Source organism: Hemiscyllium ocellatum, chromosome 1 (genome assembly GCF_020745735.1).
Source record: "Hemiscyllium ocellatum isolate sHemOce1 chromosome 1, sHemOce1.pat.X.cur, whole genome shotgun sequence".
NCBI classification, from domain to species: domain Eukaryota; kingdom Metazoa; phylum Chordata; class Chondrichthyes; order Orectolobiformes; family Hemiscylliidae; genus Hemiscyllium; species Hemiscyllium ocellatum.
This window is the reverse complement of record NC_083401.1, coordinates 163,756,623-163,783,517: the sequence shown is the minus strand read 5'-3', so window position 1 is coordinate 163,783,517 and position 26,895 is coordinate 163,756,623. Positions and strand designations below refer to the sequence as shown.

Genomic DNA, 26,895 nt, shown 5'->3' with positions numbered 1-26,895 from the left:
TTAACCAAATCATGGTCCCCATTAGTAGTTTTTCTTTCTCCCTGGCTTACCATTATCCGTCTCTATGACCGCCTGTCTTTCTCTCCCTCTGGCCTCTGACTCCACCTATTGCTTATTCCTGTTTCCCCTGGACTTCTAGTTTGAACATGTACCAACTTTTCCTAGCTACTAGTTCTGATGAAGAGTCACTGGACCAGAAATATTGACTCTGCTTTTTCTCCACAGATGCTGCTAGACCTGCTGAGTTTCTCCCGCAATTTCCATTTAGTTTTAGATTTCCAGCTTCACAGCACTTTGTTTTATTTCTATCTCGCAAATTGCCTTTTACTCTTATTTTGTGTCATCTGCAAGTTTGGTGACATTGCATTTTTCCCCCTCTCAAAAAAAATGTACTGTAAATAGTTGCAGTCCAGTGGTCCCTGTGGAATCCCGCTGGTTGCCAACTGGAAAAAGAAACCCATGTCTCCATTCACTTTTTCCTTCCCAGCAACCAATTCTTTATCCATACTGTATACTACATCTAACACCATGGGGGTCTTCTCTTATAATTTAGCCTTTTATGAGGTACTTTGTCATTCACCTACTAAAAGTCCAAATATGATTATGTGGAGGTCCTAGCATTGGACTGGGATGGACAAAGCTAAAAATCTCGCAACCCCAAGTTATAGTCTAAAAGGTTTATTTGGAAGTACAAGCTTTTGCAGCACTGCTCCTTCAACAGGTGACTTCTTAGCTCAGACAATGCATTAAAGGTGTGAGCTTAGAGTTTATTTGTACTCTAACCTTGAGTCAGACTGGTTCTGTTTCCAAAGTAGGAATTTATTAAATGTCATGTGAACTTACTGTCTACAGATTGTGCTTTTTGACCAAAATAGAATGTATCTGCAAATACAAATTCACCCCATAGACGTGTGTGTGTGTGTGTGTGTGTGTGTGTGTGTGTGTGTGTGTGTGCGCGCGCGTGGAGGTGTAGGGAAGATCTTGGTGAGGTGCTCATCCTCGTTGATAATATATCGCAGGCTGCGAATGTGGAGTTTCTCTGCTCCTGGGAAGTACTGGACAATGAAGGGTACCCTATTGGTCATATCCCGTGTCTGTCTCCTGAGGAGGTCATTGCAGTTTCTCACTGTGGCATGTTGGAAATTACTTCCTCGAGAGACAGACACTGGATATGACTGATAGGGGTACCCTTCATTGTCCAGTACCTCCCGGCAACGAAGAAACTATGCTATATTCTTCACGGTCTGCAATGTTATCAGTGAGCAAGAGCATCTTGCCAAGATCTTCCCCGCGCCTCCACTTCTCACCTTTTAAGCAACCACTAAACCTTAAACAGACCATTGTTTGCAGCAAATTACCCAGCCTGAGGACATTGGCCACAACACCATACAACCCTGTTATGACAACACTGCAAGATGTGTCAGTGTGTTGACATAGATACTACCATTACATGTCTCGTGCTGCAGGCAAGGATGCCCTGAGGCATGGTACATTGGTGCGATCAGGCAGATGATGTGACAACGGATTAATGGGCATCTCACAACAATCACCCGACAAGGATGTTCCCTCCCAGTAGTGGGAACACTTCAGCGGTCAAGGGCATTCAACCTCTGATCTTAAGGTGACTGTCCTCTAAGATGGATTTCGGGATTCACTGGTCGCACTCAAATACTTACGCAGTCTCGTGTTTGCTCTCGTTCGCTTTCTCACTCTCATGCGCTCTCCTCCTCATGTGCACACCTTTTCACGGGCAAATACTCCGTCATACTCGTGCGCACACTCACTCACCCTCACACACATGCAAGCACACAAGTCTGCGGGTGAATTTGCATTTGCAGACACATTCTATTTTGTTCAAAAAGCACACAATCTGTCAACAGTCAGTCCATGTGACATTTTATAAATTATTACTTGGGGAATAGAACCGGTCTGACTCAGGTTGGAATACAGACAAACTCTAACCTCACTCCTTTAATGCATTGTCTGGGCCAAGATGCGTTTTAAAATAAAACCTTGAGTTATTTCAGGAATGTGACTTGCAAGAAGTTCTGGGATTTACATAGTCATAGAGACGTACAGCACGGAAACAGACCCTTCAGTCCAACTCGTCCGTGCCGACCAGATATCCCACCCCAATCTAGTCCCACCTGCCAGCACTTGGCCCATATCCCGCCAATCCCTTCCTATTCATATACCCATCCACATGCCTTTTAAATATTGCAATTGTACTAGCCTCCACCATTCCTCTGGCAGCCCATTTCACACATGCACCACCCTCTGTGTGAAAACGTTGCCCCTCAAGTCTCTCATATCTTTCTCGTCTCACCCTAAGTCTATGCCCTCTAGATCTGGAAACCCCCACCTCAGGGAACAGACTTTGTCTATTTACCCTATCCCTGCCCTTCATGATTTTATAAACCTGTATAAGATCACCCCCTCAGCCTCCGACACTCCAGGGAAAACAGCCCTAGTCTATTCAGCCTCTCCCTGTAGCTCAAGTCCTCCAACCCTGGCAACATCCTTGTAAATCTTTTCTGAATCCTACAAAGTTTCACAAGAATTTTCTCATTGGAAGGAGACTAGAATTGCAGAATTTCATATTATTGAATCGAAATCTGCAACTCATTCTGAATGATTAAAGACTTAACAGCAATCTAGGTTTGTTCAATACATTGCATCAGTTGCATGACACTTTGCTATTTTACTATAAATCCTGTGACACATGATCCTGTCCCACTAGCTACATGATGAAGGAGCTGTGCTTTGAAAACTTGTACTTCCAAATAAACTTATTAGATTATAACTTGGGGTTGTGTGATTTTTAACTAAGTCCAAATACAACAGATTTACTATTCTCCCTTTTGGCACTCTTGCTGAGATTTCCTCAGAAACTCCAATTAGTCAGGTATGATTTCTCTTTTATGAAACCATGATTAGATTATGATTTTCCAATGTGCTGCTATTAGTTAGACCATAAGACATAGGAGTGGAAGTAAGGCCATGCGGCCCATCGAGTCCACTCCGCCATTCAATCATGGCTGATGGGCATTTCAACTCCACTTACCAGCGTTCTCCCCGTAGCCCTTAATTCCTCGAGACAACAAGAATCTATCAATCTTGGCTTTGAAGACATTTAGCGTCCCAGCCTCCACTGCACTCTGCGGCAATGAATTCCACAGGCCCACCACCCTCTGGCTGAAGAAATGTCTCCGCATTTCTGTTCTGAATTGACCCCCTCTAATTCTAAGGCTGTGTCCACAGGTCCGAGTCTCCTCGCGTAATGGAAACAATTTCCTAGCGTCCACCCTTTCCAAGCCATGTATTATCTTGTACGTCTCTATTAAGTTTCTCCTTAATCTTCTAAAATCCAATGAATACAATCCCAGGATCCTCAGCCGTTCCTCATATGTTAAACCTACCATTCCAGGGATCATCTGTGTGAATCTCCGCTGGACATGTTCCAGTGCCAGTATATCCTTCCTGAGGTGTGGGAACCAAAACTGGGCACAGTACTCCAAATGGGGCCTAACCAGAGCTTTATAAAGTCTCAGTAGCACATCTCTGTTTTTATAATCCAACCCTCTTGAGATAAGAGACAACATTGAATTTGCTTTCTTAACCACGGACTCAACCTGCATGTTTACCTTTAGAGTATCAAAAGGTTCCTTCATAATTGGTTCCAACATTTTTCTAAGAATAGATGTCAGGCTAATTGGCAGAAGGTTACCTGCTTTTAACTTCCTTTCCATTTTGAATAAGGGTATCACATTGGCAGTTTCCAATTTTCTGCTACCTCTCCAGAATCCAAAGATTTATTGAAGATTAAAGTAATGCATCCACTGTGCTGATGGCTTGCATTCTAGGATCAGCACAGATCCTATAGGCAGCATCAGCATCTGCCTTTAGCCCCATTAATTTGTCTAACACTACTTTCTCTAGGAATGGTAATGGTTCTAATTCCTTCACCATATTCTTTAGGGTTAATGGGATGTTTGAAGAATCTTCCAAATTAAAAAAAATGATGCAAAATATCTGATAAACTGTCATGCCATTTCCTTGTTCTCCATAAATATCTCCCTAGGTTCATTTTTAAGGGATTTGACTTCACTTTGACCTCTCTCTTGCTTTTTCTATATTTAAATCATTTGCAAATCTTTAAAATTTATTTTGCTGCTTCGTCTCTGAGACAAATTTTAAAGTTCAACATGGTAATTTAACAAAATTAAAGAAACAAAAAATAGGTTTTGTAATAACCTGATTAATTGTAAGGTTAAATTGAGCTACCTATTTTATGATTCTTTTAATACCTTCATATATGTAAGTTATAACTTCAGGATCTTCTAAAATCCAGGGGTTGGAGCTGATTTTTGAGAATAACTGCGACACTGAGTTGAATTTAGACTGTGCAGTCTGAACATGTATAGCATGCTTTCATTTTCCAAGATGTTAAAAGCACCATACAGTCAGCTACACATTTTTTTCTCATTGCTGGTCCACTTTTCTTCCAATAATTTTGAAAGCCAGGATAGCAAGGTCAAATGCATGATTGACGTAAAATCTATATAATTTTTAATTAACTGCGTATGTGAGGGAAAGATACAATTAAAACAAAATCAGAAACTGCTGGAGAAACTCCGTAGCTGTGGCAGTATCTGTGGATAGAAAACAGAGTTCGGGTTCAGTGGCTTTTCTTGAGTGCTCTGAAGTCCTGAAGAAGGGTCGTTACACCTGAAATGTAACTCTCCTTTCCCTCCACAGATGCTGCCAGACCTGATTATCTCCAACAGTGTCTGGTTTTGTTTCAGATTTCCAGCATCCACAGTTCTTTTTGATAGTAGCAATATTTGAATCATCGGCATGTAGCTGTTTTATATTTTTATAAACTTCAGAAATTAAATTCAGCTGAGGGGAATCTGTAGGCGTTCGAGATGGGGAGATTGTGGTAATGGTAAATTGGACAATGGGAGAAAGTGGGTACATGATGGGAGGATAAAATGGGACAAACATGAATAATTAGATAAGGAAATATGGAGAGAACTGACACATGATTGCTTTAATTACCAGTTTTAGATTAGATTAGATTAGATTCCCTATAGTGTGGAAACAAGCCCTTCGGCCCAACATCCACACCGACCCTCCGTAGAGCAGCCCACCCAGACCCATTTTCGTCTGACTTAATTGCCCGTAGTGTAAGGTGCATTTAGCATGGCCAATTCACCTGACCTGCACATCTTTGGACTGTGGGAGGAAACTGGAGCACCCGGAGGAAACCCACGCAGACACGGGGAGAATGTGCAAACTCCACACACAGTTGCCTGAGGTGGAATTTTATATAATTGAATGACCTGAGTACTAAATTGTTGCATGTAAAATTGAGAAGTCACAGGTGGATTTTCCTTCCGAAAATGGGATGATATTATCAGCCCATGTTCATAGTGTTTATTTTTTGTGTTCTGTAGTGAATGGACCTTTTTGATAACTAGGTACAATGTAACACAAGTTGAGTGTGTGTTGTTGGAAAAGCACAGCAGGTCAGGCAGCATCCGAGGAGCAGGAAAATCGACGTTTCAGGCCGGAGCCCTCCTTCAGGAATAAGGCTGGGAGCTTTGGTGGTGGACAGATAACTGGGAGGGGGGCTGGGGCTGGGGAGAAGGTAGCTGAGAGTGCAACAGGTGGATGGAGGTGGGGGTAAAGATGATAGGTTGGAGAGGAGGTTGGAACGGATAGGTGGGACAGGTCATGAGGGCGGTGCTGAGCTGGAAGGTTGGAACTGGGGTAAGGTGGGGGGAGGGGAAATGAGGAAGCTAGTGAAGTCCACACTGATGCCATGGGGTTGAAGGGTCCCAATGTGGAAGATAAGGCCGCCTTGCTTCAGGCATTGGGTGGTGAGGGAGTGACAGTGGAGGAGGCCCTGGACCTGCATGTCCTAAGCAGAGGGCGAGTTGAAATGTTCAACCACAGGGCAGTGGGATTGGTTGGTGTGGGTGTCCCAGAGATATTCTCTAAAGCGCTCCATGAAAAGGCATCCAGTCTCTCCAATACAGAGGAGACTGCATCTGGAGTAACGGATACAATAAATGACGTGTGGGAATTCAGGTGAAACTTTGGATGTGGAAGGCTTCTTTGGGGCCTTCGACGGAAGTTGGGGGGGGTGGGGTGGGGGTGGAAGGGAGGGATGTGTGGGCGCAGGTTTTGAAATCCCTGCAGTGGCTTATTAGGGGGTGTAGACCTGGCCAGGTAGTCGCAGAGGGAATGGTCTTTGCGGAAAGCGGATAGGAGTGGGTAGGGGGATATATCCCTGGTGGTGGAGTCCATTTGTAGGTGGTGGAAATGTTGGCGGATGATGTGATTTATGTGGGAGTTGTGGGGTTTACCCTCACCTCCATCCACCTATTGCACTCTCAGCTACCTTCTCCCCAGCCCCCCACTCCTCCCATTTATCTGAGCACCCCAAAGGCTCCCAGCCTCATTCCTTATGAAGGATTCTCCCCGAAACGTCAATTTTCCTGCTCCTCGGATACCTTCGGATCTGCTGTGCTTTTCTAGCAACACACTCTCAACTCTGATCTCCAGCAGCTGCAGACCTCACTGTCTCCACAATGTGATACAATCTGGAGTAAAGTCACAACTGGCGTTTTTTAAAATAGAAGTATTTACAGAATACAAGGACATAATTTTAAAGTCAGAGCAAGGCCACTTTGAACTGTGACCAAGTAATAATTTAACACAAAGATTGGTGGACATTTATAACTTCCTCCTGAAATGATCTGGTGCTGGATCACTTGATCACGGAGATTGATAAATACTTGTTAAGGAAGGCTATAAAGGGATTTGGATCAAGGTGGGTAAATGCAAGTGCAGATCCATCATCTCTTGGAATGGCAGAATATCTGGTAGTGCTGAATGGCTTAGTACTATAATCATTAAGTTGAGACCTTTCCCAGAGGAAAAGTTAGGAAAGCTAGTAAGTGAGACATGTTGGTCTGATTTGTCTCAAATACTTCAAACCCCATGTCCAGTCTGACTAGTATGTTCATTTCCAAATTTTACTCACTGTTTTTCCCTCTCTTGTGGTTAGGTAATCTTGACAGGGACCCCTCAGCCTACTAGGACCTCTAGTAGGCTGAGTCCTCTTACCTCCTACGCAACACAAGTGGGATTGACTTGACCCTGAGAGAATTTGGTTAATCACAGTGGGCCCTATCTGACACAGGAGGGGCTGTTCCAATGCTTCAATGATCCACAGTGCTGAGGATCAATCTCAATGGGGCCTCCTTTGATTCTGCTGGTTCTATTCGAGACTGACAGGGAATCACAAGTTTAGCAGGACCTCTTCAACATTGGATGCTCTTGCACAACTACAGACGCACTGATGGCACTGGCTGTCATGAGCCCCACTGATTCACAGAGGCCCAAACACTGAACCACAACCACGTTACTGGAACCTGCTCAACTCTTAATCACACTGTGGGCTGAGCCTTTTAGGTCCTGCCAACTCTGTGGATTTGCTTGTCTACTGTGATGGGGCACAGTTGAATATGGTGGGGCTTGCGTGACTTTGGTCTAGCCCCACATGGCTCTGTTGTGGCTGACACCTATCTTATGGGATCTGCCTGAGTCCCACAAGATTAACGAGATCCTGTGCAGTAGAAGGGTAGCAAGGAAAAGCCAAGGAACTAAAGACAGCAGAGTCTGATGTCAGTGGTGAGTAAGTTGTTGGAAGGGATTCTGAAGGAGAGGATTTACGTACATTTTGAAAGGCAAGGACTGATTGGGGATTGTCAACGTGGCTTTGTGTTTGGGAGTTCATGTCTCACTAACTTGACTGAGTTTTTTGAAGAGGTGATAAACAAGATTGATGAAAGTAGAGTGATGTATGGATTGACTAGGTTCTGCATGGTAGACTGGTGAGCAAGGTTAGTTTGTATGGAATCTGTGGGAGCTGGCCAATTGGATAAAAATCGGCTTGATGATAGGAGAATAAAGGTTGGTGGTAGAAGTTTGGACAGGAGACCAGTGACCAGTGGGGTGCCACATGGATCGGTGCTGAGTCCACTACCTTTTGTCATTATATAAGTGATTTGAATGTGAATATAGGAGGTATGCTTAGTAAGTTTGCAGATGACACCAAAGTAGGTGTAGTGGACACTGAAGAGGGTTCTTTCAGAATACAATGGGATTTTGATTAGATGGACCAATGGGCTGTTGAGTGGCAGATGGCATTTAATTTAGATAAATGTGAGGTATTGCATTTTGGTAAGGAAAACCAGGGCTTGTATAGTAAATGGTAGGACCGTGGGGCATGTTGCTAAGCAAAGAGATTTAGGGTTCAGGTGCATACTTCCTTGAAAGTGGAGTTGTAGGTAGTTAAAAATCACACAACACCAGGTTATAGTTCAACAGGTTTAATTTGAAGTACACTAGCTTTCGGAGCGACGCTCCTTCATCACAACCACCTTGTGAAGGAGCGGTACTCCGAAAGCTAGTGTGCTTCCAATTAAACCTGTTGGACTATAACCTGGTGTTGTGTGATTTTTAACTTTGTACGCCCCAGTCCAACACCGGCGTCTCCAAATCATGAGTTGTAGATGGATAGGGTGGTGAACACAATGCTTGGCATGTTTGCCTTCACTGGTTAGTATATTGCATAAAGAAGTTGGGAGGTCATGTTGTGGCTAGACAGGACATTGGTGAGGCCACTTCTGGAATACTGCATTGTTATTGTCTCCCTGCTATTGGAAAGATGTTGTTAAACTTGAAAGGGTTCAGAAAAGATGTAAAGGATGTTGCCAAGGTTGGATGTTTTGAATTATAAGGAGAGCCTCAATGTGCTGGGGCTGTTTTCTCTGGAGTATTGGAGGCTGAGATGACCTTGCAGAAGTTTATAAAATCATGAGGGGGCATCAATAGTGTAAATATCCAAGGTCTTCTTTCCCAGGAAAGGGGAATTCAAGACTAGTGGGCATAGGTATAATTTGAGAGGGGATAGACTTCAAATGAACCTGAAGAGCAATGATTTCATGCAGAGGATAGAGCATCCATGAAACAAATTGCCAGAGGAGATGGTGGAGGCTGGTGTAATTACAATACTTAAAAGGCATTTGGTTGGGTATATGAATAGAAAGGGTTTAGAGGGTTTTTGGCCAAATGTTGGCAAATGGGACCAAATCAGTTTAGTATATCTGGCTGGCATAGGTGAATTGGACTGAAGTGTGTGTTTCTGGGCTACGTGACTCTGACTTTGAATGCAGTGATTTCAGCATCAGCACTTAAATTACAATTTTGCATTAGCTGGGTTGCTGACAATCCATTCAATTTAGAATGAAAGTTCTTCTAGAGTGTAAACACGTAAAAAATTTCATCATTGTAAGGTATTAGCACTCACTTGAATAGAGATCTGGGATATCTTAGAACAAAACACTGTGATGAAACAGCAGATAGTAAATAACTATAACTAAAGGACACGTTCTTGCCAGTTGGGTGGTGGCTGACTAATTGGTCTTAAAATAGCTTCATCAAATGTATGGTCACAATTTAATATGACTATGATCAATTGCATTCATTTCATTTTAATTCTTTTCTGATACTTGTTTGTTCAGGTCACTTATGAAATCCACAAGGAGAGTTTGGCCAGAACATTTGAAGAGTACCAAAGACAAGATGAAAATACAAAGCAAATCCCGACCATTCAAACTATTTCTGAGATTAGCAGCACACAAGAAGCTACAATTCAGAAAGATGTTTTTGAGGTCCAGAGTGCACCTCATTCTGAAAATGTTGAGAAACAATTAGAAAAAGCAGATGGTTTCAAACAACTTGAAGGTTACCAGGAAGCCAGTTCTCTGAACACTGAAGTACAGCAGAAAAACATGGAACAGACAGACAAAATAAAAAAAACAACTGAGTCACTTGATGGCACTGAAGTAACTAAGGTGATAACACAAGTAGATCAGATATCAAATAAATTACCAGCTTCTTTGGAAAGTTTTGAAGTTGAGAAATCTGAAGTAACTGAAATGTGCATGGAAGATGTGGACTGTTCAGCTGCTCGTTCCACGGATCTGTTTTCAGATGAAATGACTGAAAGTGAAGTAACTAAAGTAAAAGAGAAAACGACAACAGCAATTACTACAAATGGGCAAGAGCATAATGTTGCATTGGACCCATGTGATCCAAAGGTTGATGTGGTAGAATATTCAAACAATGGACAACAGAACAGCATAAATAGTGAAGAGAACTGTGTCTCAGAGCTTCAGGACACTTCTCAAGAAGTAAATATTTCAACTACTACTGCATCCAAAGAGAGTTCAAGCAGTTCAGAAGCAGTTTCAAATCACTCCGCGTCTGTACTACAGGAGGAGATTATCAAAGTAAAACAAGAGATGGCAAAATTGCAAACAGAATCAAGCACTGAACCCTTAAAAGAACTTGACAGCCACACTGCTGATTCTAGCACTCATGACAGTAATAGCCCAGACAAAGATATTGGAACAATTAACACAAAAACTAGAGAGTTGAAAGTCTTATCTGCTAAAGAAATTGCTAGATTGGATGTGTCTAGTGTTGCATCTGATACTGAGAGGTTGGAACTTCGAGCAAGTATAAGTCAAGAATCTACAATGGTCCCAAAGCCCCCTATGCAGGTAATACACTTTATTGTGATGGAAAACGTAAAATGACAATTTCAGTTTAACAGCATGAATTTCCACTTTTTCTGAATTTTATGAGCCTGAGACATGAGGAAATTGAGTATCAGTGATTTTGTCTGTGGTGGAATAATAATCTCTCCTGCAAATGTTTGAGAGATCTTCCTGTCCTGTTTTTCAGTTATGTTTATTTTACCTGAAACTAACCATCTGCAGAGATTATAACAATAGAAAACATCAGAAACACTAGAGTTTGGAATCTTTTTGTGGCGAGGGAAATAGAGCTAATGTTGCAGGTTGATGATTGATCATCAGTATTTTCCTTTTGTATTATTTTGGTTACTGCTGCATTTTTTTTTTGCCAAACACTAACAATATATCTTCTCTTTGTCTTTCATCAAAAATTCCAGTCAATCCTGTGTTGCCTTTATTTTGTAACCACCTAAGTCATTTTGTTTTATAATCTTCATTAAAATGATGCAAGTAATTCAGGTATTTGAACTAATGTAGTCTGTCAGATGGAATTGAATTGTCCTTCATGCGATTTTGTGTTTTACCAATTGATTATATAGCTTTTCCTTAAGTAAAATGCTTTTAGAAGATTTGAAGTTTCATGTTTTCAGTTGAATGGCCTTACTAAGGGAGCCATTAACAGACTAAATTAAATCATCTGTTTTTGATGTTATTTAGATCATTATAATACAGTTTTCAATTTAAATGTGAAAATTAGATTTTCTTATATGACATTCAGTTCTCTACTTACTGAAATCATGACTGATACTGGAAGGTTGTAAAGTACCTGAATGAAAGATAGGATGCTGTTACTGTGAATCTGTGGACAGCTTGAAAAATGGTGTGCGAATCTGAGGGCAGAGAAGTGAGATTAAAATGGAAGGCAATCCAAAATTCAAAATCATGCTTGTAGACTGAACAGAGATGCTCTGCAAGATATCATTCAAGCTTTGCTACTTACCCAGAATAGAGGCGAACCCATGACGAGCTATAATATATACCAAATTGAAACATGTCTAAGCAAGTTATTATTTATTTGAAAAGATGTTAGAAGTGTGGGAAATGTGACAAATGTCATTGAGTCAACCATGGTGAAATGGAATTTTTGATTAAAGACAAAGAGAAGATATATTGTTGGAGGTGGGGTAGAAGATAGCATCATTTGAGCAGAGGAGACGAACTGAGATTGGAGTTGAGACTTTAAAGGGGGTGGAGTGCAAATAAGTGTGAACAGGATAGCTGTAGGAGTTGGTAGGCTAACAGTAGGAGCAGAATTCACCAGTCAGCCTGACGAATCTGCTCTGTCATCCAATCAAATTGTGGCTGATAGTCCTCAACCCCACTTTGTTGCCTTTGCCAAAAACCTTTGAGTCCCTTGTTGATTAAAGCTCTGTTTATCTCAATGTTGAATATGCTTCATGACCTAGCCTCAAAAGCGTTCTGCAGTGAAGAATTCCAGAGATTCGCTAACCTCTGAGAGATGCAATTCCTTCCAGTCTCGTCATAAATGGGTAACCCCTTACACTGAGAATATACCTAATCCTAGACTCCCCCATGAGGGCAAGCAATCTCTCCCTGGCAAATCCTTTAAGAATTTTGTATGCTTCAATAACACCAACCTCATTCTTCTAAACTGTAATGAGTACGATCCCAACTACTAATCCTGTACTTATAAGATGGTCTGTCTGCATTCAAGGTCAACCTAGTAAAACGTGGCTAGCTTGCTTCCGATGTAAGTATATCTTTATTTAGACAAAGGGACTAAAACTGTTTGTAGTATTCCAGGTAGTACTTTGTATAGTTTCAGCAAGAGTTCCCTATTTTTATACATCATTTTGTTTGAAATGAAGGCCAAAATACCATTTGCGTTTGCTGTTATCTGCTGAATGTGTATGCTTGTCTTTTGTGATTTATGCATGAAGACTCCCAAATCCTGCTATGCTGTAGTTTTCTGCAGTCTTTCTTCAGTAATTGTAGATATTGACTGACAGCCTATCCCAAAAGTGGGTATTTGCAATAGAATGTATTAAAATTTGGTTCAAGGTATGTATAGAAACTAAGGAAAATTCTGGAAAAAATTGTATCTCCTGACAGAAGTATTGACATATCTGTAAAATCTAATCCTTCTCTTAACCATATTTTGTAACATAAGTTGTGATTTATACATTTTTTAAATTAATTGCATATTTGTAATTGCCTCCAGAATCAATTGTTTACTAATAATGAATTGTGTAAGAGTCTGGGAGAATTAAATCCAAATCTAACAAATGGTAGGACATTGATTTGGAACAGCATTGTGGCTTTTTGCCTTTAATATTTGAATGACAAGGAAATAACTTTAGTAAACATATCAATCTGTATTACTACCAACTAGGAAAAAGGCAAGTTAAAGAAGGGGGAAATTAGAGACGGACTATATTAAATTGAGAGAAAGGTAGAAATTGGAAGCAGAGATTTAAAATTTCAAGTTTGGGGCAACAGCAATAAGTGAAACTTATTCAGTCATCAGTGTGCTGAAAATAGAAGTGTGGGGAAGGGTCTGGATAGGACTGGAGCCATGTGCCCCGCAGAAAGAAAGACTTTAATGGATCAATCTATACAGATTCCGTAATGATACTTTTTTATTTGCAGAGTCTGAGTAGAGTTCAAAGAGAAATTGTACAATATAGCAAGTTCAGACAGGCAGAGGAGATGACTGATGGTTGGACAATGTTTGGATTTCTGCTGAAGGAAGAAATTAAATGCCCACAACACAGCTTAGTTTAAGGAGTGACAATGTAGATAGACTGCAGACCACAGTGGGAGGTTCGGTGGAATGGCCGTGCTAATTTGCACGCAGTGTCCAGAGATGGGCAGGTTGGCTGGATTAGCTTTGGTAAATGTGGGGTTTTGGGGACAGCTTTGGGTCCTGGGTATATGTGGGATGCGCTTCGGAAGGTTGGTGCAGACTCTGGGCTGAATAGCTTCTCCACATTGCCAGGATTCTAGTAGTATTAGTTAAAGTCTGGAAACTTTTAAAAGAAGGCCATCAGAAAGGGAGGGAGAGTTGAGTACCCAGCCTTTACAACGTAAAGGTGTTTGTATCAAACAAAAGCTCTGATCTTTCCAGCTATCGAGATGAGCAGGAACACTTTGTGTTCATAGAGAGGACATAATGCAGATGAATAAATGTGTTTTTTGTAAGAAAATCCTGTCAGTTTGCTAGTCACATCAATACCTGAACATTCAAATGCTCACCTTGGTATAAACTTAAAAAAAGACTTGAACAAGAGATCCTTTTATTTACATTTTGTGTTATCTGATTTGCTGTTTGCCCAGTTATCACAATTGGAACTTACAAATCAACAAAGTGTTGTATCTGATGAACAAAGAAAAGGGTCCAATCCCTCAGGACGTGCCACCATGTTTCGCATTCCAGAATTTAAATGGTCTCCCATGCACCAACGCTTGCTTAATGACTTGCTATTCTCCATTGAAACGGATGTGCAGATGTGGCGAAGGTTAGTTATGTGTTGTGATTGTATGTTGATGTGTTAAATCTCATGTTGTTTAGCACTGTTGAGCTTTTGGGATAGCAAGTTGATTGCACCCTGCTTCAACATTGAATAGCTTCCCCTTGTGTATCACCTTTCCTAAGAAAACTTCTGTATTTATTTAACTTTCTTAGAGGCTTCAGTTTGATAAGCAGCCAGCTACATGTGCAAGTAAATGAGAGAATGTTGTAAAAAGAGTTAAATTCTTTTCTTCCTCTTTTGAGCAGCCATAACACAAAGACAGTGATGGATTTTGTTAACAGCAGTGAAAACATCATCTTTGTCCACAACACTATTCACCTTGTCTCTCAGGTGGTAGATAACATCATAATGGCCTGTGGTGGGATTCTCCCACTTCTATCTGCAGCGACATCTACCACAGTGAGTATGAAATAATAGATCAAATGGATTTAGTTGAAAAATAGATTTCTCTTGCGTTTATGAAAATGGAAAATTGAACCACCATCTTTTTATTTGCTTTGCATGAGTGATTCAAGCATGGTCAAATATGACTGATCGATGTTACTTAGCAAAAATCATGTTTGTCATATATTTTGTAAAGTTGTAAGATGAGCTACAAAATATATGAAAAATGTGCATAAAATGTTTGCTTTCTCCATGTATACATTCCTGTTCCATTTTAAAAAGGAAATACCCATGTATTAGTTTTTTTCCAGTACGTTTCTCAACTACCTTTTAATTTTTGTAAAGTGCCACTTGAGTTTTTTCTGCATTGTTGTTTAATTTGCCTGTACATGCCCGTTTTCCAACTATTTTGAGAGTAAATGAGGACAGCATTTTCTAAATTGGTGATCAGAAAAATCCCAATTTAAAGCACCAATAGTAAAATTATTTAATATATTTGAATGTTTGACAGAAGGTGCAGTAACCAAGCCTTGTTTAAAAAACCTGCTAAGAACATGTACTGTACTCCTGTTGATATTCAGTAAATAGTGCATTACTAGAACAGGGTAGAAAATTCTAGTTGAGTTAATCTTACATATTTCTAAACTACTCATTATGGATTGTAGTTCTCTATTTCATGGTCGAACAGGATTAACTCTGGAATTGTTACATTTTCATTAATGGAGTAAGTTAGTGTTGATAATTTGAGTTGCAGTCAAGTCTTGAGTCACATCCGAATAGAACGTCCTCTAACTTTGTGTTAAATCTGATTTTGTGATAACCCTGTTTCCTCATTAATGTATCGACTAGGAAAATGGTAAACTTGTGGGTATGCATTCATTGGTTCTTCAGGATCATTGGCCCACTCAGCTGAAGAACGTACTGCATTTGTGATGGGATCATTTGACAATTCCAAAGATTGCTATGTTGCCCATCTCTGTTTAAGTTTCCGTGGTTGTTCCTGCTGGAAGTACCATGCTGGCCTTGCATGGCTGAGTGATAAGTGCTGTGGCATTGGGTTGTTTGGCCCCATTCTTCTACTCCTTATTCTTATCCTCTTGTGAAATCAGGATGGTGAAAGCAATTTGCAGTTGTGACTTCTGTTATTACCATCCACTCCTTTTTCATCATAGGCATTGCCTCTAGTATAGATGGATGTTACTTTGTGTTGAGGGTCTTAATTAATTGTTAGTTTTATGTTCTTAATCACACCTGATTTATTGCTTGGAGCTTGGCAGTGGTGTTGAAAGGCAAGAACAAACATTTCGTACCTTTTCAGACTGGCAATGTTGTGGGCTGTGGGGTAGTCTTCCTTTTTTATTCTTTGTTGCATTTTATGCCTTTTTCCTGACCCATGTCTCAAAGGTATTGGAGGTTGTCCACATGGTTTTGTTAGGTTTGCACTGCAAGGTTAGTGTTTTGACATTCCAAGACACCATGTTGTTTTGCGACTTTCTCAAGAAGTGACGAAGTTTTTAGTGCAATCCTTGTTAACATAGATCATAGCAGTGACATGTTTCTTACTCTACTATCTAATTTTGTCACATTTAAGTATCAAAGAACAATCTGCCAAAAGATTCCAGTTTCATCAGACTTAAAATGTTTCTCTGTACAAATGCATTCAAGACAGGAGTGAGAACTTCATGAAGCTCATAGTCTATCATTGCTGCTGCTGTATGGTATTTCCACAAGTTACTATGCGGAAGATGATGCTCTACCTCATTTTCCTTTTTCCAGTCAACCTTCACTTCAGGTGACTTTGAGACCCAGTCACTTTACCAAGGTGATTGCCATTTTCTGCAAGATTGAACTGAAGATGGGAGTGTACTTCAACTACATTAGCAGAGCCTTTCCAATGTCTGGATGGTCAACCACTCTTATCTTCTCCCTTGACAGAGAGCGTGCCTATTGGGTGAACTGTTCCATAATCCTTCATAATGGTGGACAAACTTAGTGGCAGAATCTGCTTCGTCTTTGCAATGTCTGCATTTTGTTTCATGCCATAGTTTTCTACTGGCTGCTCTCTGGTTGACAATATTTTTAACTTTCTCACGTGTTGAGCCTTAGTCTCATGATATTTCACTGGGAGATCTCAATGTCAACTGATGGATTGCTCTGTGCTCCATGATTTGTGTGTGATCTAAATCTTCTGATTGGATAGCAGAGCCAAGTTTCTAGTCATTCAGAGTATCTGCCGAATTTCAGCCTATTGTAGGTATTGTTCTATTCATTTTAGGAATTTATGATCACATTTGCTGAATGTAGCCTCTCAGAGCCAGGTTCCCAAGTGGTTCAGGCAGTTTGGCCATGCTTGATTCATGATTCTGCAGAAAATATACAACTGTAACAATTGGGGATGGTTCACTGATATCAGAGAATAAACAGGCTATTGGCACAGAATTTGTTGGCATTGTTAAAGGGGTCAGTATCCTGTTCCCTCGCTGAGATTTTGGGGAACTCTTTCCTCAGCCTTCCTTTTATCCTTCTTGCCCATCTTCCATCTGTCTGTTGAGCATTGCTTAATGAAGACTGTTGTTTGAGGACCATCCAGTGAGAACTGCTGTCTAAAACGTCTTTCCCAATGTTATATTTCTAGGGGATGGTAACTTTGTCCATGTCAATCAATTGTCTGAACCCCTTTGGTCAACGGCCATGTGACAGCCACACATACCAGCCTCTTGCTGCCTTTACCTGAAGGTTACTTTACCTCCCTCTCTAAGAAGGAATGTTTATTTTCAAAGACTGCACATTGATAATAGGGTGGACATCAACTCACTTCTTGTAATTCTTTCCTTTTCATAGGGCAGAATTTTGAAAAGTGAAGTACTACTGCAATAGCTGTTAAACAAAATCTCATAGAACATGGTAAATTCTAGGAAAATTTAAGCTTTTAGGGGACTTCATTATTCAATCGTTCTGTGAGATTTGCTGTTTTACTAGCTGGATGAGTTGGGCATCACAAATATCATAGATTCTGCATGAATTATTTAATGAAATGCATTCTAATGAGTATTTTCAATTGAAAGTATTTATATCTTCGGGGAATTGTATCTTTGTAACTCCTGATAAAATTACTGATAATTCTGTTAAAAATCTAGCCCTGTTCTTCTCTCTACTGTGTTTTGCAACCTAAGTAGTCATTTATATGTTTTTTTAAATAAATTTTTCATCATTGTATCACTTGCATAATATTCTTGTAATTTGAATTGTGTGTAAAGGATAGGGAAAATTAAATCCCCATCTAACAAATGGTAGGATATTTATTTGGAACAGAATGGCAGATTTTATACTTAAATATCATGGGAGTAACTCTAATTAACATACTTCTCTATAGTAACAGCCACCTGTTGCTACTCTCTATAGTGGAACTCTGTGCAAGTACAAGAAATCGGTGACAATTCCCCCTTTTCTTTATTCTTGCTTCCATCATGCAACGATAAATTTAGGTGCACTCCACCCTTGTGACAGGGAAATATTCCAACTTCCTTTTAAAGTATACTCCTGTATTAGTACTATGAAATTGCGAACATTGTCCATGCAATCCTTTCAAATGTTGCACTGTACTTAAGGTGAACAATTATGATTAGAGATCAATTTTTTTTTCATGCATAAAGTATTCTGTGTCTCTGCCCTCATGTGCATTTCAATTATTTTAACAGTAATATTGAAGTCTTGGCTCAACAAGTTTTTTTGTCAAACTTAGTAATGTAGAAACGCTTTGTGTTTTTCCTCTCAATTTTGTCTGTCCAGATTCATGATTCATTCTGCTTCAATCTTGATTGTATTGTTGCATACAGTAATTATTCTTCAGTTTTCCTCATTGAAATCTGACATCTAGGCAGATTTGAACTCTGTTGCAAGGGTCTCACTTTGCTTTTTCAGAATTGTACTTCTAAGTCTGTCTTCTGTATTATATAGCAGATGCAGAGAATGTAGAATTAGTCTTGTGCTGTGTAATTGTTTCTATTCAAACATACTGATCATGAACATGCCTCAACGTTATTTTTCCCTCACTCTTTGCCTAAGTATCTTTGCTTCGTTCATTCGTTCCCCAGACAAAAGTAGTTTCAGCGTTAACATTGGAGAGTGTCTTGTTATACTGTGGAAATGTGAAATGTTACAGACTATTGATGTTTTAGCTGGAGTGTATGCTTAACTACTTTCTATATAAACTATATTAGTTTAATGTGCCACTGAAGCTACTGTTTGAATAGTAATGTTGACTCATCAGGATCACTATGAATTTAAGACCTATTTGTAGTCATTTGTAATTATTTTAATAATACTTTTCACAGCATGAATTGGAGAACATCGAACCAACACAAGGGCTGTCGTTTGAAACCTCTGTGACTTTTCTTCAGAGGCTAATAGGTCTTGTTGATGTGCTGATTTTTGCCAGCTCACTTAGCTTCACTGAAATTGAGGCTGAAAAGAACATGTCTACTGGAGGAATATTAAGGCAGTGTCTTCGTTTAGGTGAGTATATTGTATAGAAGGATGCGTTTTGTACTTTAAATATGCTACTTTTGAAAATCCTATTGCAGCATCAGTTTGTATTTAGTTTGTATATAGCATGGCTTTTCCAAAGGATAAGTACAATAAAAGATAAATGCAAAATCAATTCCATGTAATGAATGCTGTAATGCTTTCAAAAAGTGCTTTTTTTTGGTCTGTGTTTTGGAAAAAGATTAAATAATTAAGATTTTTTAGAAATAAGCAATTCAAATGTGTACAGTTGTGAGGATTTGCACAAGTTGCTTTAAAATATTCCACAAATATTATACAGTTCTGGTCAGGATTCAGAAATGTCAAAAGGATAAATTTACACATTCCTTAACATGAGTCAGAAATTTGATGCTAAGAAGTTGCAATATGATCTCCTGCCATAATCCCAGGATCCATGACTTCATTGCAAATTGATTCAATAACTCAATTTAAAGATTTGACTTCTAAATGATAAGAGAATTAGAAGTAATAGTCTGTATAATGCATACTCAAAGTTGATAATAGGGCGGCATGGTGGCTCAGTGGTTAGCACTGCTGCCTGACAGTGCCAGGGAATCTGGTTTGATTCCAGCCTTGGGTAGAGTCTGTGTGGAGTTTGCACATTCTCCCTGCGTCTGCGTGGGTTTCCTCTGGGTGGTCCGGTTTCCCCTCTCAGTCCAAAGCTTTGCAGGTTAGGTGAATTAGGCATGTTTAATTGCCCATAGTGGTCGGGGATGTGTAGGTTAGGTGCATTAGTCAGGGGAAATGTAGAGTAATAGGATAGAGAATGGGTCAGGGTGGGTTACTCTTAGGAGGGTAGGTGTGGACTTGTTAGGCCAAATGGATTGTTTCCACACTGTAGAGATTCTATGAAAGCATGACAAGACCAAATTAATAAATTGCAGGAAAGCCAATTTTTGATGTGTTGAGACTGGGAATTGGGAAAATAAAATGGAAAAGAAAGTTGCCAGATAATTAAGAACAGCTGTAGAGTCATAGAGATGTACAGCACGGAAACAGACCTTTTGGTCCAACCCATCCATGCCGACCAATATCCTAACCCAATTTAATCCCACCTGCTAGCATGCAACCCATATCCATCCAAACCCTTCCTATTCATATACCCATCCAAATGCCTCTTAAATGTTGCAATTGTACCAGCTTCCATCACATCCTCTGGCAGCTTATTCCATACACGTACCACCCTCTGCATGAAAATGTTGCCCCTTAGGTCTGTTTTATATCTTTCCCCTCTCACCCTAAACCTATGTTCTCTAGTTCTGGACTCCCTGACCCAGGGAAAAGACTTTGTCTATTTATCCTATCCATGTCCCTCATAATTTTGTAAACCTCTATAAGGTTATCCCTCAGCCTCTGACGCTCCAGGGAAAACAGCCCCAGTCTGTTCAGCCTCTCCCTGTAGCTCAGATCCTCCAACCCTGGCAACATCTTTGTAAATCTTTTCTGAACCCTTTCAAGTTTCACAACATCTTTCCAATAGGAAGGAGACCAGAATTGCAAGCAATATTCCAACAGTGGCCTAACCAATGTCCTGTACAGCCGCAACATGACCTCCCAACTCCTTTACTCAATACTCTGACCAATAAAGGAAAGCGTACCAAACGCCGCCTTCACTATCCTATCTACCTGCGACTCTACTTTCAAGGAGCTATGAACTTGCACTCCAAGGTCTCTTTGTTCAGCAACATTCCCTATGACCTTACCATTCAGTGTACAAGTCCTGCTAAAATTTGCAGTACCTCGCATCTATCTGAATTAAACTCCATCTGCTACTTCTCAGCTCATTGGCCCACCTGGTCAAGATCCTGTTGTAATCGGAGGTAACCCTCATCGCTGTCTACTACACCTCCAATTTTGGTGTCATCTGCAAACTTACTAACTGTACGTCTTATGCTCGCATCCAAATCATTTATGTAAGGGCCCAGCACCGATCTTTGTGGCACTCCACTGGTCACAGGCCTCCAGTCTGAAAAATAACTCTCCCCCGCCACCATCTGTCTTCTACCTTTGACCTAGTTCTGTATCCAAATGGCTAGTTCTCCCTGTATTCCATGAGATCTAACCTTGCTAATCAGTCTCCCATGGGAAACCTTGTCGAACGCCTTACTGAAATCCATATAGATCACTTCCACTGCTCTGCCTTATCAATCTTCTTTGTTACTTCTTCAAAAAACTCAATCAAGTTTGTGAGACATGATTTCCCTCGTGCAAAGACATGTTAACTATCCTGAATCAGTCCTTGCCTTTCCAAATACATGTACATCCTGTCCCTCAGGATTCCCTCCAACAACTTGCCGACCACAGAGGTCAGGCTCACTGGTCTATAGCTCCCTGGCGTGTCTTTATCCCCCTTCTTAAATAGTGACACCACGTTTGCCAACCTCCAGTCTTCTGGCACCTCACCTGTGACTATCGATGATACAAATATCTCAGCGAGAGGCCCAGCAATCACTTCTCTAGCTTCCCACAGAGTTCTCGGGTACACTTGATCAGGTCGTAGGGATTTAATCCACCTTTAACATTTCAAGACATCCAGCACTTCCTCCTTTCTAATCTGGACATTTTGCAAGATGTCACCATCTATTTCCCTACAGTCTATATCTTCCCATATCCTTTTCCACAGTAAACACTGATGCAAAATATTCATTTAGGGAAGATATTCCAGGGAGTGCATCCAGTGAAGTTATTTGGGTGGGACTAAGAAATAAGAAAGGGATGAACACCTTTATTGAACTATAGGCCCCCAATAGTCAGTGGGAAATTGAGAAGCAAATCTGTAAGGAGATCTGTGTTATTGTAAGAATAATGGGGTGGCAATAGTATGGGGTTTTAACTTTCCAAATATAGACTGGGAATGTCATGGTGTTAAGAGATCAAATGGTGAGGAGTTTTTTAAGAAAATGTTCTTATTCAGTATGTGGATGTACGTACTAGAGAAGGAGCAAAACTCTTGGGAAATAGGGCAACACAAGTGACTGGTGTCGGGGGGGGGGAGGGTAATTTGGGCCTGTGATCATAATTTTATTAGTTTTAAAATAGTAATGGAAAATGATAGACCGGATCTAAAAGTTCAAGTCTAAATTGGAGGGAGGCCAGTTTTGGTATTAGGCATGTACTTTCGCAAGTTGACTGAGGGCAGATATTCGCCGGTAAAGGGGATAGCTGGAAACTGGGAAGCTTTGAAAAATGAGATAATGAGAATCCAAAGGCAGTATGTTCCTGTTAGTGTGACGAGCAAGGCTGTTAGGTGTAGGAAATGTTAAATGACTAGAGAAATTGAAGTTTTGGTCAAGAGAAAGAGGGAACCATATTTCAGATATACACAACAGGGATCAAGAGAATCCCTACAGAAGTATAAGGGCAGTGGGTGTATCCTTAAGGGGGAAATCAGGAGGGCAGAAAGGGGACATGACGTGGCTTTGGCAAATAGTTAGAAAATCCAAAGGAATTCTACAAATACATGAAGGGCAAAAGAGTAACTAGGGAGATAATAGGGTCCCTTCAAGATCATCAAGGCTGTCTATATGTGGAGCTGAAGGAGATGGGTGAGATACTAAATGAGTATTTTGCAAGCGTGTTTACTTGAAGAAGGATGTGGAAGCTAGAGAACTTGGAGAGATAAACAGCAACGTGTTGGAAGTGTCCATATTACAGAGGAGGTGATGTTGGCTGCCTTAAACACATAAAGGGGTTAAATCCCTGGGACCAGATCATGTTTATCCTAAACTTTGTGGGAAGCTAGGAAAGTGATTGCTGGGCCCCTTGCTGAGATATTTGCATCATTGATAGCCACGGGTGAGGTGCTGGAAGACTAGAGGTTGGCTGACGTGCTGCCATTATCTAAGAAAGGTGGTAAGGAAAAGTCAGGGAACTATAGACTGGTGAGCCTGATGTAACTGTGGGCAAATTGTTGGAGGTGGTGCTGAGGGAAAGGATGTACATGTATTTGGAAAGGTGAGGACTGATTAGGGATAGTCAGCATGGTTTTTTATGTGGGAAGTCATGTCTTTCAAACCTGAGTTTTTTTTTTGAAGAATTGGTAAAGAGGATTGATGAAGACAGAATGGTAGATGTTGTCTGTACCGTCTTCAGTAAGTCGTTCGGCAAGGTTCTGCATGGTTGATTGGTTAAAAAGATTAGATCAGGTGGAATACGGAGAGAAGTAGCCATTTGGATCCAAAATTGGCTCAAAGGTTGGAGACAGAGCGTTGCTTTTTGGACTGGATGCCTGTGACCAGTAGTGTGCCAGAAGGATCAGTGCTGTGTTCACTGTTTTCTTTTTTGTCATTTACACAAATGATTTGGCTGTAAATATAGGGGGTATGGTTGATAAGTTTGCAGATAACCTCAAAATTGGTGCTGTAATGGACAGCAGAGAAAGTTAGGAGAAAGTGAAGATTGCAGATGCTGGAATTCAAAGTCAAAAGGTGAGGTGCTGGAAAAGCACAACTGATCAGGCAGATCCGAGGAGCAGGAGAGTTGACATTTCGAGCATAAGCTGTTCATTAGGTTACCTCAGAATACATTGTGACCTTGATGTCCAATGAGCTGAGGAGTGGCAGATTAGTTTAATTTAGATAAATGTAAGGTGCTGCAATTTGGTAAGGCAGGACCTGTACATTTAACAAAGCGTGCAGATTCATAGTTCCTTGAAAGCAGAGTCACAGACAGACAATAGCGAAGAAGGTGTTTGGTACACTTGTCTTCGTTGGTTAGTGCATTGATTAGGGTAGTTGTGACGTCATGTTGAGGCTGTATAGGACATTGGTGAGGCTACTTTTCGAGTACTGCATTCAATTTTGGTCTCCCTACTATAGGAAGGATGTTGTGAAACTTGAAAGGCTTAAGAAAAGATTTGCAAGGATGTTGGCAGGGATGGAGGATTTGAGCAATAGGGAGAGGCTGAACAGACTGGGGCTGTTTTACCTGGAGCGTCAGATCTTAGGGGGTGACGTTATAGAAGTTTATAAAATCATGAAGATCATGGATAGGATGAATAGTGAAGATCTTTCCACCAGGGAAGGGGATTCTAAAATTTGAGGACAGAAGTTTAAGCTAAGAGGGGAAAGATTTAAGAGGGACCTAAGGGGCAACTGTTTCTCACAGGGTGGTGCATGTATGGAATGTGCCACCAGAGGAAGTGGCAGAGGCTTGCAAAATTACAACACTTAAAAGACTTAAAAGAGTGAAATGCAAAAATAACAAATAATTACTTTGTTTTTCAAGGTTGACGTATCAGCTGGTTGTTTCATCAGAGGATAGGATTATAAATTATATCATTGTAGTTAAAATGAAAAGTGAGGTAATAATCAAAAAATCTAACTCTCGCTAAAACCCTTAATCTGAGTGGAGTGAATCTGTATATTTTAGACAGGATAGTGGAGGCACTATTGCTATTATTTGATAATAAGATTTGAAAAATGTTGCAGTTCCAGAGAATAGGCACATAGATAACATTGTAATGAAGGGAAAGGTCTGCTTGAACAACAACACTGAAAACAAAAAAGCGATGTATTTTGTTAGATTTCTTCACTATCTTGGATAAGCTGCTTGCTACTAGAATAATGAATTAAGTCAGAGCATGTGGAGACCAGAGACAAATGGAAGCGTTTACATAAAGGAAACAACGTGAAAGGTTAACACTGTTTCTCTCTAAATAGATACTGCTAGACTTGCTGAGTCTTTCCAATAGTTACTGCCTTTAGTTCAGCCTTCCAGCGCCTGCAGTATTTTGTGTTGTTGAACGACCAGCAGAAGAAATGTGTGTAAGGTTTGCTATTCAGAGTGACAAATAATGCGACAATTCCCTTTGTTAGCATGTCCCATCTGTTGTGTTGCCTAGGTCTTGAGTCGAGGGGAGTACCCTGAGATGAGCTGTAAAAAGACTGTATATGTGTGTGGATCTTGGACACCATTTGCACATGTTTGACTTTTTTGTGGAGTATAGGCTTGTGTGTTTTATATGCTAAGTTTGTGTTGATAAAGAGAGCTGGTGCAGAGCTATAAAAGACTGATCGTGTTTGACTGATCATTGAAGTATTTTAATGAATTTCGGCAATCTTTTTATTAATCAGCATCTAAGGGACCAGGAGTATGCTGGTTGATCAGATATTGTGGTTGATTAAGAGGTCCACATGATCAATGTAAAAACGCACACTAAGTAATAGAAATGTAACACAGGGAGTGTACACATCACTGTTATACTTTATTTACAGCATAAGGCAAAGTTGCATTATTATTTAATGATTTAAGTAAAACATACTGGCAGCGAGTCTTCTCATTTGCACCATCAACTGACTACTTGGATATCGCGATAAAACAGTAAGTTTCCAGTATTTGAGAGCTATAACTTTTACAGAGTGCTGGTTAAAACAAAGTTTGGTGTTTGAAAGTTGGTGAAGGTAATGCAGTAGATGTTGTTCATATGGTGTTTAAGAAAGCAGTTGACAAAGTACCTCATGAAGAACTGATTAATAAAATTGAGATTAGTGACATAAAACAGTCTGTGTCAGCTAAGATTTGAAAAAAAATGGTTTGCTTAAAGACAGAAGCAGCAAGTTGTAAAATTAAAAACCAAGTGCTGGAAGAATTTGGCAGGTCTGGCAGTGTCTTTGGATCAGGGAAGGGAGTTAATGTTTTGTTGGGAGGAACAAGTGACACAGCTGGTAAAGATGCCCCAGAGCAAAAAGCGCATGAAGTGAGTGCATTGATGGCAAAATCTGAGTGTTAATATGCATTGAACCTTTGAAGATGGAGGACGTATGAACAAATTAGCTAGCAAAGTATATAGACTTTACAAAGAAAGGTATTGAGTACAAAAGCTGATCTTGTTTTAAGCTCTGATTTGACCAGATATATAATAGTGCATGCATTTCTGTTCATGACATTTTTGACTGTGATGGTGGAATTTAGACTGTTAATTTCACTTGCTGAGTTTCAGATCAGCTTGCTTTGAGCTACAATTAATGTGAGCTTGTACTTTGTGCATTTCTGGGCACTTTTTCTGAGAACCACTCTTATTGGTATACTTCCTCTAAATTCTGAAAGTATTGAACAGCAGTTTGTTTATTAGGTCATATATGAGAAATTGTATAAATTGTGTAAATGTCATGTACAAATCAGTTTATGTGATGTCGGAAGATAATTATCATTTTAATTCCTTTTCGTTTATCGCTATCCATATGAAGTGAATTTAAAAGAAAAACATTGAAATGTTGTTCTTCATTTTCTGAGTTGCAAATTATGATAAGAATCTTCATTTTTCTTTTGATCCATTAAAAAGATAGGAAAAGATTTTGCTATGGTCTTCAGTGCTTGAGGTTATTTAATACCATTAAAAATTTAGAAGTAATTTTCCACAGGACTTGCAAGGAATCGTATTTGTCAGTACTTTAGATAATTGCTTAAAATAGGTTTAAGTTTGAATAGCTATATGAATGCTGTAATAGAAATACTGTTCTTCACTGACTCAAGTTGTATTAATTAGTCAGAATCCTTTACAATTGACATACATTATGTATGTAATGTATAAAACCATTGAAGTTTTTTCTGTTATATTGTAGGATATTTTTTAATTTGCGTATTAGCTGTCAAATTTTGAATTCATGTATTCTAAATAATTGGCAGTTTTAAATCTGCCACAAACAGTATATAATTCCAGTGCTAAAAAGATCTGTAAATCCATTATTTGTTTGTATTGCACACATTAAAATGTGCATTCTGTTAATTATCACTAAAACTTCAAGCACCTTATTTCCTTCTGACATACAAGGCAATAGTGTCTAGTGTATGCA

General features: G+C 39.9%; 1 protein-coding gene across 1 annotated transcript in view; it reads left to right on the top strand.

The window, feature by feature from the left end:
* The window catches only part of lrba (LPS-responsive vesicle trafficking, beach and anchor containing), an 866,835-nt gene that overhangs the window by 157,257 nt on the left and 682,683 nt on the right, over nucleotides 1-26,895 (top strand). The window contains exons 23-26 of the mRNA XM_060827381.1: nucleotides 9,600-10,643; nucleotides 13,977-14,158; nucleotides 14,419-14,572; nucleotides 18,892-19,072. Coding sequence (XP_060683364.1) covers nucleotides 9,600-10,643; nucleotides 13,977-14,158; nucleotides 14,419-14,572; nucleotides 18,892-19,072 — 1,561 coding nt within the window. The remainder of the gene's footprint in view (nucleotides 1-9,599; nucleotides 10,644-13,976; nucleotides 14,159-14,418; nucleotides 14,573-18,891; nucleotides 19,073-26,895) is intronic.